Source organism: Bradysia coprophila, unplaced genomic scaffold, assembly GCF_014529535.1.
Source record: "Bradysia coprophila strain Holo2 unplaced genomic scaffold, BU_Bcop_v1 contig_732, whole genome shotgun sequence".
Classification (NCBI taxonomy): Eukaryota; Metazoa; Arthropoda; class Insecta; order Diptera; family Sciaridae; genus Bradysia; species Bradysia coprophila.
The window spans coordinates 4,110,016-4,131,667 of NW_023503972.1; the positions used below are offsets into that span (position 1 = coordinate 4,110,016).

General features: G+C 36.3%; 3 protein-coding genes across 4 annotated transcripts; 2 read left to right on the forward strand and 1 right to left on the reverse strand.

The window, feature by feature from the left end:
• The first annotated feature begins 6,748 nt into the window (after nt 1-6,748).
• On the forward strand, nt 6,749-8,240 carry LOC119084233. Its single transcript, XM_037194129.1, has 3 exons — nt 6,749-6,843; nt 6,909-7,136; nt 7,209-8,240. The coding sequence occupies exons 1-3, from the start codon at nt 6,801-6,803 to the stop codon at nt 8,147-8,149; spliced, it is 1,212 nt and encodes a 403-aa protein (XP_037050024.1). The 5' UTR covers nt 6,749-6,800; the 3' UTR covers nt 8,150-8,240.
• Nucleotides 8,241-8,351: 111 nt separating this feature from the next.
• Nucleotides 8,352-10,608, reverse strand: LOC119084232. The gene is made up of 3 exons (XM_037194128.1): nt 10,312-10,608; nt 9,677-10,251; nt 8,352-9,617 (listed from the first exon to the last, which is right to left on the reverse strand). The coding sequence occupies exons 1-3, from the start codon at nt 10,371-10,373 to the stop codon at nt 8,407-8,409; spliced, it is 1,848 nt and encodes a 615-aa protein (XP_037050023.1). The 5' UTR covers nt 10,374-10,608; the 3' UTR covers nt 8,352-8,406.
• A 101-nt stretch (nt 10,609-10,709) lies between these two features.
• LOC119084234 (kielin/chordin-like protein) lies at nt 10,710-11,940 on the forward strand. 2 transcript variants are annotated; one of them, XM_037194131.1, is made up of 3 exons: nt 10,714-10,785; nt 10,847-11,249; nt 11,430-11,940. In XM_037194131.1, exons 1-3 carry the CDS (start codon nt 10,737-10,739, stop codon nt 11,857-11,859), a joined length of 882 nt encoding a protein of 293 aa, XP_037050026.1. In that variant the 5' UTR covers nt 10,714-10,736; the 3' UTR covers nt 11,860-11,940. The 2 variants fall into 2 exon arrangements, with proteins under 2 accessions (XP_037050025.1, XP_037050026.1); XM_037194130.1 differs by having other exon boundaries at nt 10,710-10,785; nt 10,847-11,940.
• Nucleotides 11,941-21,652: the final 9,712 nt, after the last annotated feature.

A 21,652-nucleotide genomic window follows, 5' to 3' on the forward strand; every position in this document is an offset into this window, starting at 1 on the left:
CTCCGCCAGTAACTGGAATTTGGTTTTAAAAGGCAATTGTTAATAAATTTATGACAGAGACTATTTTTGGGAAAACGTTTTCCTATGTTTTTCAAGAAATTTCCACATTTTCCCGAATTTTCTTACATTTTTACAAGTTTTCCTCAAAATTGCTTTTTTTGGAAAATAATGGAAAATCTATTAAAATGTGGGAAAACTCAGGAAAACATTGGGAAATGTTTTTTTTTAATAGTCCGATTTATACAGAGAGACTTACAGCATTCTTGACCTGAATTCAAACCAATTCTGAGCCTTCTAAACATGCCTAACAAAGTATCCACCACTTATTCATGAAAAACACCATTTTTTAAGTGATTTAAAGGAAGAAAAAAAAATGCTAAAAAATCTAAGTTAAGATTGTAATTTGTGTAAATTTATGTAAAACTAAATTTAAAAACCCTAAATTATTGTAATGAGAGAGAGAGAGAGAGAGAGAGAGAGAGAATTTGCTTGTTTTTTACAAAAGATATAAGAAAAGAATTGAAACAAAAAGGAAACATTTTACCCAAAATTCTTTGCCATAAATTAATTTTTGTTGTGAGAGAAAATTGTAATTTTAAAAACTAAGATTTGTTTTGCTTGTAAATATAAAATAATTTTTCGGGGGCATTAACCATGAGAGAACTAAAATACATTTTTGTTTCCTTAAAAAAAACGAAATAAATTTTGTTTCTCCATATGAATGATGTTACTTTGAAGTAGATAAAATGAAAAACTAAATGTCGTGTGAAGGATTCAAATGCAAATTCGGATGAGAAAAACACTGGAATTCAATTGTCTAATTCATGGAGAGAGAAAAAATATCAGAAAATAGACAGTTGCATCGTTGCATGTCAGTCTCCAGGAAGGTCTCGGTTCGAAACCAGTGCTCATTGTTGCCAACACCTAAGACGAAAACTTACGTATGACAAAATTGACGTCAAAATGACGGTATTATCACACATGAAAAATTAAATTTGAAAGAAAATGTTCATTCAAATGGTCTATTGTGCCTGATAATACCTACGTTGAAAACTCGTAGGTCTTGACGACAAGTATTTGAATTAAAATTTAATTTATTCATTTGGCTCATTAACTTGAATGCGGTCATTTTGACGCTCTTTTAATTTCTCATACTTAATGTAAGGAGACCGAGATGTACACTATGCTCTAGTTTGTGATCACTGGATTTGTCGGTCAGCCTGTATCGCAGGCTCTGACTAATCGTCTCGGATTTAATAGAAAATCTGTTACTTCATTAGTTTGAACACTCATTTTTCTATAAAAGAGAACATTATTATCCAGACCCAATCGGCTTTTCTTCTCGTCGATTTCGATAACAGATGAGGAACGACGCTCCTTAACAAACTCAATTGTATCGGGGGTGCATTCAACACACACACAAAAAGACCTTCATAAGATTCACAGTGACTTATCCGAATTTGCTTTCGAATTCGTCTCGTTTCATAAATTCTAGTGGATTTCTAAGTGAAAGAAAAATATTTATTTGTTTTCCATAAAAAATCTTATTGTTAACACGATTTGTCGGTAAATTTTGTTGATTTTTGTTAGTTTTTGTTTAATAAAGAAAATGTTTGTCCGATAAATGAAGTAAAATTAAAAATTCACTCCACCAAAAGCAATCAAACATTGTGCACCACACTGGCTTCATGCATTTTATTTTTGTCTTTATTCGGTTCGAATTTATGGTGTCCGTCCATCGTAAAAGATTTTTTTTTACATTTCTTTTGTTCTTCAATTAAGAGGGCAGACTAGGTGTGAAGTAGGCTATATATTGAAAAATTGGTTTTAAAATTAATGTAGACCATTTAATGAAAATCTGTTCCAGCAATTAGATGAGCAATATGTTTATCTATCTCTAAAAAATGAAAAACGATTTACAATAAGCAACAGTTGGAAGAAAACCGATTTCCAAAAAAATATTGCATAGCCTAACTTTAAGCGACGTTCATATTTTGGAAATCGGTTTTCTTCCAACTGTTGCTTATTGTAAATCGTTTTTCGTTTTTTAGAGATAGATAAACATATTGCTCATCTAATTGCTGGAACAGATTTTCATTAAATGGTCTACATTAATTTTAAAACCAATTTTTCAATTACAGCCTACTTCACACCTAGTCTGCCCTCTTAAAATGAAAACAAAATTTAGCGTTTGACTCGATGAATTTTATCTAGATAAATATTCAACCATTTGCAAACATTTCCTTCAAAGTCCAGGGACCATAATAACTTGTATGAATAAAACATGTTAATCAGCACTGAGTATTTAAAAAAAGAAGAAAATTTAAAGAAATCTTTTAAAAGAAAATGCTTCACGATTGGAGTGAAACTTATAAAAGTCCTACACACTATAATGCGATTATTATAAAAATTTAGCCAATTTAAAAACAAAAGTGAAAAATATATAAAAAAAAAGTTTAAGTAAAAACAACGATAGCAACATTGTAACCAATAAAACAAAAACAAAAAAAATTACGAAATCAGATTTCGAAAGATTTTTTTTTTTCTTTTTTAATTTTAATTTTTAATTATTTTATGAAAAAATGAACAGCAGAATATATAAAAATAGATAGAGTATAACTGCATGCAGACCGCACACAGGCAACACATATCGTTATTATAATTTTTAATGTTTTGTCTTTTTTGTTGTTATTAATTATTATTATTATTATTCGTTAATTAATATGGTTCAAATAAATTATTTATAACAAAAATGTATTATGACCTGACATGAGTTTTTATCTGTTTTACACTCTGGACCTACACGATGAATTGTGCCGCAACAGGCGTACGTACAGTATGCAAGCATCCTTAGCATCCATATCTAGACAGAAAAAGGAAATTACGAACAGAATTAAGTAAAATTTTTGGTCCCAACATAATAGTACTTTTACGTACCTAGGACTAAAAGTCTTTTTTAGCGTGTGAGAAGTTTCCAGACAGAACCGAAGGCGAGGTCTGGAATCGAATTCGCTAAAAAAGACTTTTATAGTCCGTGGTACGAATAGTATTTTTCATATTGGACGGATCCTAGGTATGAAAAATATGATTCTGAGCCTTCTAAACATGCCTAACAAAGTATCCACCATTTCATGAAAAACACCATTTTTTAAGTGATTTATAGGAAGAAGAAAAATTTGAAGTGCCTCTGAGAATGATCAAAATTGTCAGCACCTACACTCACGGAGTTTTGAAAACCGACACATTTTATGTTTCTGTGTTTTACTTGAGTTTCTGATTTCTCCATATAAAAATACATGCAAAATTCGCAAAAAAACCAGTAAACCACAAAACAGAAAATGTGTCGGTTTTCAAAATTTCGTGAGTGTACCCTAAATGTGATTTCTCTAAGCAAGCATCTAAGTTTTTGACGTTCATGATCTTTTCCCCACGGGGTGACCATTCATAAATTACATGACGTTTTTTCAGTGTTGTCATTAAAATAAACTTTCGACAAATACACGCTTTGAGAAGTTAGGACTATGTTTTACTCCCTAAGTGGCACAGAGTTAGTATTTCTCGAGCTATAATCATTTAAGATTAGATTAAGAATGATCCTTCGTCCAATATTCTTGTTCTACAGTTTTTCAAAAACTAAAATATCTCACTGTCAAAAAATGACAGTAAAGCATTTTAGATGTTAAAGGCTGTAGTTCTCTCAACTCAGTGACTTTGGTGGCTTTTTTGGGAAAAACGTATTATACTCACGTAAATATGGGCAGTGTATACGGACACCACGAGCAATAAAAATATTCAAGTTGTTGTATTTGGTTCGGAATGTGACTTTTTGGTAAGCCTGAATGATAAATAGTATATATGTCAAACGGAGCCATCAGAACAGTCGGAGCATTTGCTGCGACTGACCACGTACGAACCCGTATATCTATTGCGTACGTGACCCTAGTGCGTCTGTCACCCTACTTTGTAAGCCTATTGCGCCCATTAATGTAGTTAAAGTAAAATTATTATGAAATGTGTACATCTTAGAAATTATTGCGCAATTACGAAGCCCCGTACGACGTTCCTTTTCTGCCATTGGTAAAATGCTAATTATATTGAATTGAAGAAAAGTTTATCGTCAAGAGATCTAAATTTTCATCACAGCTAATATTATTGCAGGTGATAATAACAGAAATTCGCTTCTATTTTTGAACAAAAAACCTACCGACCGAAAAACAAATATTTTTGAACTTAAGCAACGGAAACTGCTTTCATCCAGACCGCGATGAATAAGTTAAACGTTTTAATGTTAGCTTAGCATCATGGTTGCAATATTTACTTAGACGTGTACGTGTTTTTGATTGCGTACAGCAGTCACATATACAGAGCAGGGTCTGTTTATCAAAAATCCATTCAAAAAATTATTACGGAAATTGAAAAATTTACTACGAGAAAATTTTTGTTGGAAATATATTGCTGGAGTCCTGGTGAGTAAATTGTGTGCTTTATTCGGTACCATGGAAAAATTACCTCCGAACCAAAGAAAACTGGTTTTCCGCTGATTTCTTCAGCAAAATTTTATTTGAGGCAAGTACGCAGTTTGTTAGTCAGGCTAGCATCATGAAATTAGTTTTACATACTCAGTCCCGCCCAAGGTAAATATGTGGGGCGGAGGTAATGCCATATATAACCGAATCAGATGTGTAGTGGCACCAAAGTTTGCTATAAACGCCATCTCCGTCTTACTTTAAAATCACAAAATTGCTTAGAAACCTGGGCCATCTGTAAAAAGGTGTCATTAGCATCGAGCTATTGTGCTAAGCCGCGCGTCTGAATGGCATTCCCTCCACCCATATATTTACCTTGGTCCCGCCTATCGGAAGCCATATTTCGTATTCCACATTGTTATCGGCACGCTCGGTCCAGTAAGTGAGTTATCATTGCACAACTTGAGTAGATCCGAGTGTGAATGTTTGTGTAAAGGATGGAGGTGACGTCGGAACGAGTAAAATAATTTTTACACATGGTCATAGACTAGCGCACGCATCCAAACAAGTGAATGAGACACATATATTTGACCAAGGTTGTATTTATTGTTCCGTACAGTTTAAAACACAAACACAAGCACGAATTGCATTCGACCGCATTGATAGTTTCATATACGATATCACATGCTAACTGAATTGTTAAGTGATTACACAAGTACATGGTGATCGTAATAGTTATATGCAGTCCAAATATGGAAGATTGTGATCGTAAGCCGAAAGCGCGGAGGTTCCCACTCGTCAGAATGAACATTTGGACCGAGGTACATATTATATATTATGTGTCGATGCAAAAATAAACCCGAATTCCCTCTCCAAGCTGATGCATAATGTACTATTTCCCATCATCATCATCTGCCTTACTCCTTACTCAGCGAGGGAGCATAGGTTGTCCACAAAACTTCGCCATCGTATTAGGTTCATTGCGAGTGCCTTGACTTCCGTCCATTCTTTCTCGGCTTCTCTTGCTTTGGTCTACCCCTCTTTCGCGTGCCCTGCGGGTTCCAGTCCAATGCGGTTTTCACAATGCTTCCAGCAGGTCGCCGAATGGTGTGACCGATCCAGTTCCACTTCCTTTGTTTGATCATTGGTTTCATTTCCTCGCATTCGGTCTGCTTCCACAACTCGTGTTTGAAATAGTTTCTGGCCAACATATTCTCAGTATGCGTCTGAGACATCGATTGTCGAATACTTGTCTTTTATTCTCGATTTCCGATGTCATTTGCAATAGTTCAAAAAGGAACGAAAACCCAGTTTTCCTCAATTATGTGAAGTAAATACAAGTAAATAGGTAAGTTCACAAAAAAAAACAGTAGCACCTTCATCAGTCAGCAAATGATATATTTTCAAATCTCCATACGACCAGAGTTCAGTTTACTATTTTCTGCATGTCCAGCTCTTATAATATTGACACAATTGTTCATGTTTTACTTCGTATGCCACCACGTACCTGCATCCCAATTAACCAAATTCTTCCATTTCAAAATCGGAATTTCCTATAATAAAAGGAAAAATAATTCTCTGTTCGGAAATGCAATAGGATGTCGTCCGTATAAGTCGGTTTTTAAATTCAAATTTAGGAAATATTATTTGACGAAAAGGTAAAGCGATCGGATTTCGTCAGGACGAACTTTTTAACGATAACGATTTCCGATTAAGCTGTCAATCAGTCAATCAAAATAACAATAATCAAAACAGTCAGTGTGTTGGCGATAGATGGTAGATGATAGAGGAACCCGGTTATTGTTTACCTACAAAAATGAAGCGAAAGCAGGCTGATCATCATCATTTGAAATATGTTGTGATGGAAACCAAATTCGTAAGCGGTACATTTGTTGAATTTATGCCGCAAATATGGGTAATTCCTCCCCGAAACAAAAAACTTGCGCACGAGGAGCGCAGTGTTGTGAAATTTTTGTTTCCTCGCCGATTGCCGAACCAAAGCAAGGATGCTTACACACGATACGTGAAGCAGGCGAAGTTTAACTGCACACCAACGGAGCGTAACGAAAAATGGGAATTAAGAGATGGACGGATTCTCAAAATGGGTATAGGTTAGTATGTTGGTGAATGGCATAAATTGAGGTTATGTTACTCAAAATATTTTCTGTCTGTATTACAGATAGTCTCGAAGAAGCACTTGACGCTGAGAAGTTTTACAGCGACTATTTCAGTACCGCTGAGGATGAAATCCAAGAACCATCAGCTGCACCGTCAAATGCACCGTCAGCCAAAAAAACATTTTCTAAAAAGAAAAAGGTGGAAAAAGACAAGCCGATGGACGATTCAGAAAGCGACGAAGGAGAACATGAACAAAATGGTTTGTCGCTTTGTCTTAGGCTCTCAGTTTCCTCAATCTCAATGTTGTGATTCATCTTATTTTAGCACAACCGATTTCAAATTACAATATTTGCTTCCAAGCGGACGATCAGTTTTTGAATCAGTTTATCACATTGGACGGTGATAGTGATATATTGGGTGAATTCAGTCAAGTGATGGATGACGGCTCATTGGAATTACGGAGTCCTGTACAAGCGGCTCAAATAAGCCAGGGTACGGTGTTCGGCGAGGGAAATGCGCCACGTGTGTCTGATGATCTTCAAATCATTGGAAGTACGGTTTTTGCTGGAGGAAATCTGTTAAATCTTTCGAACGAGAAATTTGCGCCAATTGAATTGCCGACAGCTGCTATCAATGAGTCTGAGGATGCTCTCGATGATGACCGCTACAATGATCAACAAATCGACACAATTGATCAGCAACAAGCTCGTTGCTCTTCGTCAGGCAGTTGCTGCAAGTCCCATCAAAAGGTGTTGAACAAAATTGATTATCTTCAAAAAAAGTGGTGCAAGGAAATGAGTGTGTTGCGCCAGGAAAGCAGTTCGAACCGACAACTTTTGTTACAGGTGATAAGCTTACTACGTCCAACTGAAGGACAGACTGACAAAACAGTGAACGGGCAGATTGACGAATCGGGTTGTGCTGTGGATGCTGAACCCATACTCGATATGGCTGAATTGTCCGAGTTTAATGCGTTGTACAAAAAGACTTTTCCGATCAAAAGCAGCGAATTCATTGTGGACTTTAACGCATCGTTAAAGGACGATAAAAAATTCGCCGAAAACCTGTTCAAAAAACTTCTACAAATCAAAGGAGATGATGAAACCAAAACAGTTCGGAAAATCCTTAAAGAACTTGTCGACGTTCGCTGTCTGAAGGATTTCACGTGGCTTGGCACAAAAAAAATGAAAAGTTTCCAAGATCTTCATCTCATCATCGCAATGATATCGAAGGTGCTGGGCGAAAAGTATCCGAACTGCGTTGCGATTGACGTGATCATGAAAGTAGTGAAGCAGAGAACAAAAAGTGCCAAGGAAGCGTATCTAGGTCTAGTGGCTGCTGAAGCAGCAACTTCTGCTGAAGCAGTGCCTTCTGTTGATAAGATCAACACGATTGTGTTGTTTCGGAGTGCATCGGTATCGGCAGAGCCGAACAGTGGCATAAATGCGAGCGGTCCGTCTCACGTGAACGACAGTCTGGTATCGGCAGAACCGAATAGTGGCATTAACGCAAGCGGTCCGTCTCACGTGAAAGACAGTATGGTTGCTGATAGAACAATAAATTAGGTTGCTGGTGTAGCCTGAAACTATACGACAGAATGGGACCTTCGTTTTGACGCGCAAAGACAGACGTAAGGTAAAACCATTTCAATTTATTTTCATTCAAATTACAAACAACTCATGTGTGATAAAAAGATTAATCTAAAAGACTATGAACTAAAGACTAAAATTAAAAAAAGGAAAGAAAAAGTACGGTAGAAACGTACAAGTGATTAAATGAATTGTGATATAAAAATGAATAAACGAAAAACTTCAACTATAATTTACAATAACGAGATTAAAACGGATGAAATGCTCTCATATTTAATCATAAACATTTTTGCTTCGACGGAATCAGCGTCGATCTCATAATAGTTGGTTGATAGATCTTTGTCATAACAATGAAATATGTTTACCAATGTAGAGTTTAGTGGGTTTGTGAAAAAATTAAATTTTTGTTTGTAAACTTGACAGCGGATTTTTATTTTATCAGATTTTAGGATAGCTTTATCGTACCGACCAACGTGACCAAATTTAGTTAAAAACCATCGATTACCATCAGAAGAGTCCAACATAAATGTCTTATATTCTACCCGATAAAAGAAAGTTTCAGTCACATTGTAGTCTTCATCATATTCCTTGTCTATTTCCATCGACAGACTCGGAAATGTTTTCGTCTGTGTATTAAAATCAAAGCGTTTGTGGTACTTTTCCATCGTTCGATTGTACGATTGCTCTAAATATGCTCCTTGGCGTTTTGTGAACTCTTTTAGGCCTGAATTGGCAGTTTCGAATTCCCACATCGAAAATGCGTCTAATGGCGCATTTTGTTTCAAACATTCATTTGCCAAGTGTAATAAGTTATGAGTGCTATAAATTAAACGAAATCTTCCAAAAGTATCTCTTAATGTTTTAACATACTCATAAAGCATCTTCTCTGCAATTTCATTTTTGCGTTTGAACTGTTTCTCATCACTCAAAATTCTAATTCCAATGACGAATAGCAACAAATGTTCGTACTGAAACTTAGGCAGCACCTTTTTCATTGCAACAACACTGAGATACAGCAAAAATTGCCGTAATTGTGTGCATTTAAACTTTTTATACTTTTTAATGTCTCTCACCGGTCTTGCAAATTCCCTGGGTTTCGATAACATTGCAGTGTTCAACATATCGTTCACTAAATCGATTTGTGTAGCGGACAGTCGAAGTTTATAATTCACTGTGTCAGTGTTGTACCAGAACAAAAGACGTCTTACCGCGCAACCATAGACCAAATGCATTCCATCGAGAGGCGATTGTGTTATGCAACGCAGCTCTAAGCGTTTCTCAACCAAGGAGCTAATATGATGATGTTCCGGTTGCAATCTCTCTTGAAAGTTTTTGTCAGTTCTTAGCGGAGCATCCAAATCGGTGAAACATACTCGATTATTAGCGTAAGTCCCTATGACTGTGCACCTCCCACATCCATAATAACCGGTCGGGTATTTTAGACCTGGCGAAAAGTAAAGGGCTCAGTTTTGTCATAGTTACAACTAACGGAAAACAGCAGACCTAGAACGTCACATCGAGCTGGAGCATCTCCTAGAAATATTCCCATACGAATTTCCACGACCTTGTTGAATCCAATTTTCAAGCCTTCATCTATCAGTGCCTTAAACTCATTAACGAAATCAAGCATGAACGCGTCGAAGCTTTTCGGCTGACCAGTGGAACTGTAGTAATTTCCCGTTAAAAAAGGTTTTCCAATGCGAGGACTTCCTAATCTGCACCAAATAGGCCAAAATACATTATCGGTACTGTCGGTCATTTGGACTCCATCCGTGTTATAGTCAATGGCGATGAACTCTACTTTATTTATATCCACCTCATTTTGTCTCAGTGTGTACTTAATACCTTCTGCAATGCCGATGTGAATATATTCTCCAGGTTCAACATTTCGAATCATTTTACGTGTGTCACGAGGTGTCTTCAGTAACGACCGAGAATCACTCATTAAGTCGGGAAAGTCATATTGACGCAAAGTTTTCAATAGAGCTGTAACACAATCTGCCTTTACTTTATACGTGCAAGACCATGAAGCCAGATCACTAGGTAATTGCCATTTTGGTTTCTTCGGATTTTCATGCCTATCCAAGCCAATTTTGGAAGTTTTATAAAAGAAGTCTGCCTTAGTTTTATTTTATTACCTTTCGATATCGGTGTCGCCGACACGTTTTCCTCGTCTTTGTGAATCATTATTGGAATCCATTATAATCAAATTGTATTTTTAGTTTATCTACAGTATTCGTAATCGAAATACAACCTGTGTTACGAAAGAACAATGCGAAATAAAATGACTTTCCTGAAAACCATTTTAGGAAATCCAAGGAAATCCTTTTGAAAATCGAAAGCTTTTCCTTTTGGGAACCGATTCATGGCTTTTTACAATTCCGTTTAGGAAAACGATAATCCGAATGAGCAGGGCAGATTATTGAGCTTCAGGAAATCCGAAATCATACTATGGAGGAATTTGGTTAATTGGGATGCACCTATTACTACCCAAGCCATAAAAACGAAACGTTTGCACGAATTGAGTTAAAAACATTTTGACTGGCAGTCGTTTAGCAACACAATGAATTTTAAAAACGTAACATTCGCAATCTTTTGCTGTTTATTGGCTGGTAAATTTGTCTGCGGATTTAGTTTTTAATTTTCTTATTTTATCAAAAAATCTTCAATAAGGGTTTTCCCTGGCCTGGGGAGATGATAAAAGTGCGGCAGTCACTTTGTCCAGCAATGCTTGTTTTCGAAGACCTATCAGACAAAGAGGATGCTGCCACAATGGAATATATATTCCTGAAGGTCAAACGAAAACTGTAGCACCGTGCCAGTATGGTATGTGTACCAGAGGTAGAGTCAACATAGCTATTGCAGACTGTCCACCACTACAATCGGGTTGCCGATATGAATCCTCAATGACGGAGTGTTGTAAATTGATTTGCGACGTTGGATGTACGTACAATGGAATATTGATTGCTGAAGGTGAAACTAAAACGATAGCACCTTGCGAATTTGCCACTTGTATCAATGGTGAACTGGGAATAATGGTCGCAGACTGCGCAGCGCCTGAAGAGGGATGCCGAATGGAATCTACAATGGAGCACTGCTGTAAGAAGATATGCGACGTTGGATGCACGCACAATGGAATACTAATTCCAGAAGGTGAAACTAAAACGGTAGCACCTTGCGAATTCGCCTCATGCCTCAATGGAGAACTCGCAATAATGGTCGCAGATTGTCCACCACATGAAGGGGGATGCCGATATGAATCCACAATGGAGTACTGCTGTAAAAAGATTTGCGACGTTGGATGTAAGTACAATGGAACGATCATTCCTGAAGGTGAAACTCTTAAGATAGCTCCTTGCAAATTTGCCACTTGTATGAATGGTGAAATCGGAATAGCGATCCAAGATTGTGCACGACCACGAGAGGGATGCCGATATGAACCCACTATCGAGGAATGCTGTAATATGATTTGTGACGATGGATGTATGTACTTTGGAGAATTCATTCCAGAAGGTCAAACACTTACTGTAGCCCCTTGTCAATATGCCACGTGTTTGAATGGTGAAGTCGAACTAGCGGTCGCAAGTTGTCCACGACCTCAACTGGGATGCCGATATGAATCCACACTGGAGGAATGCTGTAAAACGATATGTGACGAAATTATCATAGCACCGGACGTTGAATGAGTGTCACCTAAGTAAATAATTTTATTATTATTTTGTGTGCACAGACGCATTTGGAACATTAAAAAGCAAAATTTATTTGAACATTTTATTTGTGAAGTTTTCGAAAAGCGGTAGAAAATTACTGCAATAATGACGCAATAGCATTATCTTACTTCTTTTAGGAACGGCAAGCGTATCAAGATGCCAATATTCATCTGTTACATCTTTTGTTTAAAGCATCACCTGAACAAAACAAACAAAAATCTTTTACTTCATTTGTTTAACAATGAATTTTACTGACATATAAGCAGTGACTACTTTTGGGAAATCATTTTCTCATATTCTCTTGACGTTCACCACATTTTTGTAGATTTTCTCACATTTTCCCGAAGATAGTTCTTGTATGACAGACTATTGATTGTAGGCTATCGCTTGTTTCTCCGGACAAGAGATAATTAGCCGCGTTGATCGGCAGGACCGAATTTGGAAATGTCTGTAAAAGCCAAGACGCTCTGTAGGATTAGAAGCATTCCTTTGAAAATTATGTGACACAAATTTATTGTTTGAATTTCAATTCAACTGCTCAATTTTTTCGTCCAGTCCTGGTCTACGGTCAGTGGGAGAGATGAGTTTCCAAAATTTGATGGCTGCTGACACCAATTTACATATTTTGATTCCAGTCCAGTCAGTGACTCTTTCCAAATCATTATATTCTTTTAGTACGCAGAATTGTCATGATTAGAAGCGTCATGAATGATTGAACCAGAGTCGTAGCTAGTAATCTATGAAGGCGGTCAATATAGAATTCTGATTTTCTAGCAATATTCGTTAGTAAAACTACAGTTTTTGTGTGAGACATACGTAGACAATGGTGGTACAAAACACAGTGCTTTAGGTCGGCTTAAAATAATTTCCTAATATTTAAATCTAATGTCAGGGATCATCAAAACATCGGAATTACATACTTTATGAGAGAATTGGAAATCAACAATTATCCAGCGAAAGAGCTGTTCTAACAAGGTCAAGCAATATTTCACATTGGTCAATCCATAGCACTAGTCTTAGCGTTAAAATTCGTATACCAAACGTAAAAAACCCTCAAAAATCCACAAAAATTTTATACACGTGGACACTTGCATGTGTGTGTGTTTTAACCGAGGAGGGGGACCTCACTGAATTTACAATTCTTTTTGCAACTCCTTTGCACCTCTTTTTCCTCGTGCAACTCTTTCGCAACTCTTTTTTTCCGCGTACAACTCTCTTGCAACTCTTTTTTTCTGCGTGCAACTCTTTTGCAACTCTTTATTTTTGCGTGCAACTCTTTTGCAACTCTTTATTTTTGCGTGCAACTCTTTCGCAACTCTTTTTTCGGCATGCAACTCTTTTTTTCCGCGTACAACTCTCTTGCAACTCTTTTTTTCTTCGTGCAACTCTTTTGCAACTCTTTTCTTCGGCATGCAACTCTTTTTTTTTGCGTGCAACTCTTTTTTTCAGATTGCAACTCTATGCAACTCTTTGCAACGCTTTTCAGTGCGGTCCCCTCGGTTTTAACTCACACCGACAAAGCATAGCTTCAGTCTTAATGAAAGTAATACAAAGCCTACTCTGTATATTATATATGCTTGGATCAGTGCTATGTTCTATGTCATAACCGATTATACCAAATGTTAGTAAAGACACAATCCAGTGATGAACTTAGCGACAATTTCAAGCGCTGTAAAAGTTAGCCAATATTAGTCGTAAATTTTCGTGGAACATTTCATCGGAGGAAAATAAGAAATTTGTTGCTATGCGTTGCTGTGCGGGTGTAAAGGCAGGATAGTTCAAACTCAACGACAAACCAACATATATTGTTTGGTTTCTTCTGAACAATTAACACACAGAAACATCAACATGAGCGCTCGGACTAAGAACGTACTTAAAGGTTTTCACATGTAAGTAGTTTGACCTAAAAACCATAAAGCGAATCCGAAAATGGACTCATTCATCCATAAATTCAGGTTGGTTGAAAAGTGGAACTGGGAAACTATTTACGGGGAGTAACAGAAATGTACTTAAAAGAGTGCTCTCGACTTCTTCCACTATCATTTTTCTTAAATAACCCATTCAGCGCTTTTCTTGTAATATTTTCCGCATAAAGATGTTCCGAATTTCCTTTTTACATGCGATTCTTCACCACCCATGCCAGCTATTCAAATATGTAAAACTATTCAAATAAACTTGCTTTACGAGATGTATATACAACATACCTCCTCTTCAAGAGGTTTTTTTTTACTTTCTTTGAAATGAATATTTTATCAAGCTATTCCATTCAGCTGAACCACAAAACCGTCAGCAGTTGAGGATGTTATTTAGTTTTTCTCTTCTCTTTTACATTCATCCACATCGTTTCCGATTTTGACCATAAAAATTCTATTCGAAAGTCACTTCAGTTTGATCAATCTAAGTATGGTGATAGCATACATAGAATGAAGTGGGCTTGGGACCATCATTTCCCTGCATATTTTCTCGTTTTTTTTTATTTTAAGCATCAAAACACTTTCGGTGATTACACCAGCCAGCGTATACGTATAGTAAACAATACAAGTCAGTGGAAGAAAGTGATTTTCTCTATCCGCCTTTTTAACATATCCCGAAACATTTTTCAACGTAGCACTTGAATGTTATTGTCCAGTGAAGATTTCGAGCACCACCCCGTCCATTGAGCCACCAGAAATTTCATGTTTATAAACAAGAGATTGAGAATATTTTCGAGTATATTATACAAGCACAACAAAGCAAAATGTTTTACGTATACACTATACCGTGTTGCTGCTTATGCATTCACCGGATTTATCCTTTCCATTATTTTGATGGTTGAATGTTAAACACAAAAATGTTTGAAGTGGTTGGTAACTTTTAAATTTCGAGTACATTTCGAGTATGTATATGTTCAGGAGCTATGAATGCTGCTAGAGAACAAAGATTCAGACAATAAGAGCATTTCGGTGTGTGGCGATGTATTCAGATTTTTTTTTATCGCCCAATTTCAAGGATTATTGCCACCCACTTCGTTGGAAAATATTATAAAATGGGAAATGAGTTTTCTTCGTCTGTCGTTTAGTAAGATTACGTTTGTGACAGTGGATTAGATATGCGATGCGACTGTATTTCCCGCCTTGATGCCATTATTCTATTCAATACATGATTTGCACGAATATTTTTGAGAGGTTAATGGTATTGACAAAGAAAAATCGAGTCAGTAAAGGTTTCGGTACTGAACGTTCTACAGCAAGACGGTAAGTGTATCACTATAGTAAAAAATCTGCTACTTCTTTTGATCAATGATTTAACAACAGATGTACACAAAACCTTTTACTTCATTTGTTTGGCTATATATTATCACACTAGTAAAATAGCTCCTCGCTCATTTTCGTTGACGATGTCGATAACAGATGATATGGTTGTTGGTTTCACAAAGTTTTCATGACCTATTTTTTGCTCGAAGAGGCGCGTTTCAGTCGCGCCGATTTTTAACCTGGTTTGGTTGCTATTAGATTTTAAAAAATATGTACAATATTCAACCTTCTTATAGTCATGACAGAGACATCTGGTAGGACCGTAAGACACTAGTGACATCTGCTGTTAAGTATTAAACCCACGGACAATTTGTGTTACTTTTTACGTTATTTACAGAAGTATTAACTTAGCATCAGAATAACAGTATAAGGGGCTGTCCATAAATGTCCAAAAATTTTTGACCTCACTTTCCACTACAATTTCTCAATTTCGAATGACCTCCATCCTTGTGGACGTCAAAGTCATAGTTTAGCCTAACAAAGGATACATAATCAAGAACTGGAGGTAATGCAAACACTCAGCGAATCCACACGTTAAGATGAATTCATTTCTGTAATGTTGTCAACTAGCCACTAGCTGCAACTTGACGCAAAGAATTCGATGTGCAACATGATGGAGCTTAATGTATCTGAAAGTGGGGACTTGGAGAACGTGTAACTGTGGATGTGTATTACTTTCGGTGTGTATATTCTTTACTTGGTTTGCGTTGTTCTCGCTTTAAGTTCTTCATCAACTTCGTTCACAATGTTAACGACTTAACCTGTCACACACGGCTATTCATCTGTTATCGATAACGACGACAAAAATGTTGACCAGCTCTGCGTAAGGTAATATGCTTCCTAATGTTAAAAAAAATTGAAGTACAAGATTTGAAATCAACCGATTAATGGATCGATGAAAGTAATAGATTCGATAATAATACTGGTCATATATGTTTGCCGTATGTAACCGGGTAAAGGATTGTAGTAGCTCGAAGTTGTAGTCGTTCACCTTTCTGTCCGCGATCATTGTCCACCACGACCACCAAGTAGTTGGATTTGTCTTCGTTGACATTCAAACCAACTTTCTTTCCTTTGTTATATCGTCGTACCTTTCACTTTGAGTACTCCTCTTCACCACTTCACATATATATTCTACGTGCTTCGTGTCGCACTGGGTGCTTGTTGCACTAGCTCTAACTACACATATACAATTTTGTATCGTAATGAACTTAAATTATCTCTAGTTCGACATTTCTAATAAAAGTCTTCATGGATTGGATATAGACTTCGATCAAAGTTTTTTTTTATCACAAGAACAAAAACGGCATTGTCCAGTACTTCACGCTGTTTCTTTTATACATTTTCTGTTTACTAAAAGCAAACAATTTTATTAAATAAACACGCGGTGTACTGTACATACACCAACTATCTATGATTGTTGAAAATATGTGGCATGAATGAAATTGCATTATATCGTACAGGGAAGAACATTGGTATAGAAGCAAAATAAAACATCGCAAAAAGTATATCATGACAAAGGTAAAACCAATTGATGAATAAAATTTCGTTTCCCGTTGAAAAACAAAGCGGAGCTCATCTCTTTTGGTAATAACAAACAAGAACAATAAACAAAAAACCGCCCCACATACACAACCGATAAGCATATGAGTATTTCAAATGGTTCTTTATTGCGTTATACTCGTACGTTCATTGCCTGAGGATTTTATATGTCATTTGCATGTGCACATCCACGTGTAGGTACATATTCTGGGTTATATGAATAAGGAAAAATTGTCGTCATTGTTTCATATATCATAAAAAAAACGACGAGACGAGAAACCCGCTATCATCAAACACACATTAATTTCATTTCCACGGGATAGCAGAGAAAATTTCGAGATTTCACATAAATTCTGTCCCCAACACCCCATTCCAAAATTATCATTTTATTTTTTGTTACATCACGTTCATGCATTTTGTATCCTGTATGTACCCCATTGCATTGTTAATAGACCCATTGCCGTCGAAAAAAAAAAGAAAACACTCACAGTTTACACACGTAGTATACACAAGATACCTACACGAATGGATTGCAATGGCTAATGTCCTCCAGGTTTTTTAAGTTACCGGAGCGTTACAAAGTGTAATTGCTAAACGAGAGACAAATTATAAAAAAAGCAGATGGGAAAATTTTTATAAAACGAACCCAGTTATCCGAGTTTAATTATTTTCTTTTTTATCCAACCATGTTTATGGACACTCTCGGAACGAGCGCTTTTCCTCTATTTTTAAACAGGATAAATTCTGTCTCGTGATATGTTCCTGCTTCGCATAATATTTTCTATGGACATTTTACCAGGAAAATCCTTTTTTCAAATTGCACTTTGATTCATAATGGGTTTTTTTTACTAGAACTGGTGATTTTTTTTAGAGCTTAAGGGTCCAGTTACGATTTTAAATTCGCTTTGTCTCGTCGCTATAATAATATGTTTTGCCAAACAAATGTTAAAACACTGGCGAGCTAGCTGGCTCACCATTTTTTTTTAGTCGTAAAAATAGAAATGAGAAACTTTTGATGATAAGGAAGATTTAGCAGTTTTTAGTGGTGCAGCATTTGCTGGTAAGCGGGAAGCATGTAGAATTCTAAAATTCATATTGCACGCTCCAAGAACAGGTAAAAGGCAGAATTTAAACACAACTTATATAAATTCATTTTTTTATGTTGGTATAAGCCACTGCGTTACCGACGTTCCATGCAAAATAAGAGACCAAACGAAAAGTAATAAAATCTGTTCCCTTGCCTGTTCTTGGAGTGCCCTTGGCAGGCTTCACTTGATTATTGCCAAAAGTTATCGGAAACCATAGTTTTTTAGTTCTCTCTGAGCAGACCTTGTAAACAGGTCTAGGGATATACAGTGTTTAAGGAGAGCGATTTTTAATCACTTTGTTTAAACTGGTCTCGGGGTCACACGTCAAAATGAGAGAAATCACATACAAATTTAAACTGGACTCAACTCTCAATTTCTTTTTTCATTGATAAATATTTGACAGCTGACCCCGAGACCAATTAAATTTAACTGGTTTTCGCTCTCCTTAAACACTGTATAGATGATGTTTTGAGTATACGAAGGCGGAGCTAACTCTCTCACTTTCTTTTGCTCTTTTTTCGTATCAAAAAGCGTGTAAAATTGTGTTCATCATATGGAGAGAACACACTCAATCACAGTATGTGTGCCAAGAGAATTTTTTTTGCATACTTGTGGATGTTGCGTCTCGACTTCGTCTCGAGGAAACATATGCAAAATCTCTCGGCATACGGATTCACACGTATTCTGTAATTTCGTGGTTTCTCTCCTTATGATGAAAATAACTATTATGACACCGAGAATGTTCTACGAAGTTCCATGTTAGTGATTCTTTTGAAAATGGCCTTACCGAAAGCTGACGCATTTTACAGCTTTTATTCTAAGCAAAACGTTGTTCTATAACCAATTTTAATAAACTGCTCCTTAAAGTTTGCACGAAACTAGGAGAAGATGAATTACTCGACAGGTAGGGTCTAACTTCACGGGAAAGTGAATTTTTCTTGAACAGTCGATCGAGCTGGCTCAATTTTGATTTATTGCGGCAAAGACGGTATATTGCGGTATATAGGAAAACGCACACAGATCTACTGTACCTACAAATATGTTTTCATTGAAAATGAAATTCATGCATCAACAACGTTCAAAGAACATCACTCACACAAAACCCGTAGCAAAATTCTGGTGCCGATGAATTAAATTTTAATAAAATGCAATTAACAGAGCCATTCTCTATGTTATAAAGTTAATTTGAAAGGTGAATTTAACACGACATGTCAGAGTGCATTCGACATCATCATACAAACAAGACGGATATCATCAAAGCCACTATATAACTAGCACCTAAACACCTCTCTGAACAGTATATACAAACTCGTTTTTGATGAAAATGAGCGGGCACCTCAAATGATATGAACAAACTATTTACCCGTGAATGAACATATGAATTAGAGAGCTTTTGAGTGTAGCATAAATAAAGGAACGGTCATCGAATACTAAAATGTTAATTATAAATTGTTGGTTTAGTTTCTAATTGATATTGCACATTTTTGCTACAAGCAACAGGCTGAAACACTCATATCCGGACCACATAAATCAAATTTTCCCATTTTATTGTTAAATTCTGAATGGGTGCAATAGTTATATCAAACACTTAATACTTAAAATGGTAGATTGATATTGGAAACAGTGGAAGGTTATCAAGTGGAGGATAAAAGTTTTCACAAGTTGTTTTCAATCTAAACGTCGATTTCAGGCAAAAAATGCTTATAACATGGACGTTATACCTCTAAAATTAATTATGTTAATCATTGATATATTTTATAAACTTACAGTTTGCTCACCTTAAGAAAAAACAATTTTGTATTTATCAATTAATCATTCGCATTCAGGACTTTTTATTTTATTTCGATAAATTATGATTTTATAAGACAAAAGTACTTCTACGGCATGGGTAAATATTGTTTTAATTTTTTTATAAATCAAATTGAAACTACATATTCAAAGTATTCGCGCTAATATTCACTTACTGCATAGCAAATGGTACCAACCAAAAAAAATAAAAATTTCATAAATTCCATACATTTCAGTAGACAGCAAACTGACAAGGTGCTGACAAGGTGCGATTTCGCAGTCAGTGCAAAAATGAATTAATTTTAATTTTATTTTTATAAAACTAATTTGAACGCGTAGATTTTTTTTAAACTTAAATTTTGAATGAACATAGTGTCTTTGATCATTTAAAAATAAAAAACTTTTTGATGCGAATGATCAATTGGGTGATTCCAAGTATATAAGATTTTGGCGCAAAATTTGAATTCGCTACGGGATTTTCAAATTCTGTGCCAAAATATCATAGCCTGGAAACACTTTATGGATGACTTTTACAACTCTAAAAATCTAAAATATGTTCGTTCAAAACTAAAATAAATCCACTGTCGGTGAAAAAATTGAATCTACCCAAAATGTAGGTAGTATAACCGCCAAGAATCAAAATATCAAAGAGATCGGTGGTCAGTAAAATCGCTGCAATAATTTGAATTACTTTCTCTTACGATATACGAGACAATTTGTAAAATCACTTTACTATTCTTGAAGACGGACTTGCTTTTAATTTCACCTTCATGCAGAACCTTCAGCCAACTGTGTCTACAAATTCGAATAAAATTGGAAAGGCAAAAGTTTCAAACTTAACAGAGCATCCATGCTCTCCCCTTACCCAAACATGGTTCACGTTTAGTGATTTGACTTGAAGCAAAGACGCCGTTTCGACTTCCGAGTGTGATGGTGGTCACAGAACAGTATAGAACTGCCCATCGTCAGTTGCTTCCATCACATTCGTTCACAAGACAACCATTTTCACATTGAACTAGTAGCTGAAAATACAAAGCGTTTTGCCATCGCTAGATGGGAATTTGGGAACAAATGGAAAGCTGCAATGAAAACACCCAAACGCACGCAGCGAAGACACAACATCGGGCAAAACCCGTTCAAAAACATTCAAAAAATCGTCGAAAGATCGCTCAACAACAACAAGCTCACTTAATAACAATAAACTTACGCTTCAGCAAAAACGATCACCTTACTATCCATTCCTTGGTCCATTCATCCTCGCCTTCTTTCAACACCTAATATTCACAAAAATCAGAACAGTTTCGAAACGAAACAGCAACATAGTTTATGAGTGCATCGTTGAAACTCTATTTACGAAGAATGACTTGCCACACTCAATTCGCAAAGATCAACACCGTTAGAGGCTTAAAAGTCGCACCATAGAAGTACGCCGTAACTCAATCAGCTTAATCAGCAAGTGAAGTACACTTAATTTTTGAGGTTATGAGATTAGCAAGTGAAGAGAAGTCCGCCGTTACTCAATCTGCTCAACCGGCAAGCGAAGCACACTCAACTCATGAGATTAGCAAGTGAAGCAAACCTAATTCTTGAGATTTGCAAGCGAAACAAACTTAATACATCGAGTCAGCAAGTGAAGTAAATTCTAGAGCGTCACAGTAATCTCCAGTTGTCCAATTATCTGTCATTCCGTTGGCGTTGACGCATTCTGACTTCGCTCCATCCTACCATCACTCTCTTCACAAAATATAGGTCACAATACCACGCCTGTACATTAAGATACAGTAGACAACATGCCTGTGATAGTAGTAATTCTCATTGAAACATACTTTCATTTTTTACCTGTCGTCTTAGAAAGACGCACAGGGGTTTAGAGGATGCATGTATCATAAGTGAGAGAGAGATAGCTATTTGAAAGAGAGCAATCCAAAATGATCTCGTCTGCAACAGGCTTGAAGAGCTTCTAGCCCCACAAGCTGGATGAGATTCGGTGATGAAAGTAATTCATTACATGAGGTAACAATTTTGCGATAAAAAGCAAACTCACTCGTATGTTTTTGG

Bases quoted from the DNA above. Each gene is read 5' to 3' on its own strand.
- LOC119084234 (XM_037194130.1), top strand. From the start codon at position 10,737: ATGAATTTTAAAAACGTAACATTCGCAATCTTTTGCTGTTTATTGGCT. The intron at 10,786-10,846 runs GTAAATTTGTCT...ATCTTCAATAAG, and splicing joins CTTTTGCTGTTTATTGGCTG to GGTTTTCCCTGGCCTGGGGA.
- LOC119084233 (XM_037194129.1), top strand. From the start codon at position 6,801: ATGGACGATTCAGAAAGCGACGAAGGAGAACATGAACAAAATG. The intron at 6,844-6,908 runs GTTTGTCGCTTT...ATCTTATTTTAG, and splicing joins AGGAGAACATGAACAAAATG to CACAACCGATTTCAAATTAC. The intron at 7,137-7,208 runs GTACGGTTTTTG...AATTGCCGACAG, and splicing joins TGATCTTCAAATCATTGGAA to CTGCTATCAATGAGTCTGAG.
- LOC119084232 (XM_037194128.1), bottom strand. From the start codon at position 10,373: ATGGATTCCAATAATGATTCACAAAGACGAGGAAAACGTGTCGGCGAC. The intron at 10,252-10,311 runs GTAATAAAATAA...TGGCTTGGATAG, and splicing joins GGCGACACCGATATCGAAAG to GCATGAAAATCCGAAGAAAC. The intron at 9,618-9,676 runs GTCTGCTGTTTT...ACTTTTCGCCAG, and splicing joins AGCTCGATGTGACGTTCTAG to GTCTAAAATACCCGACCGGT.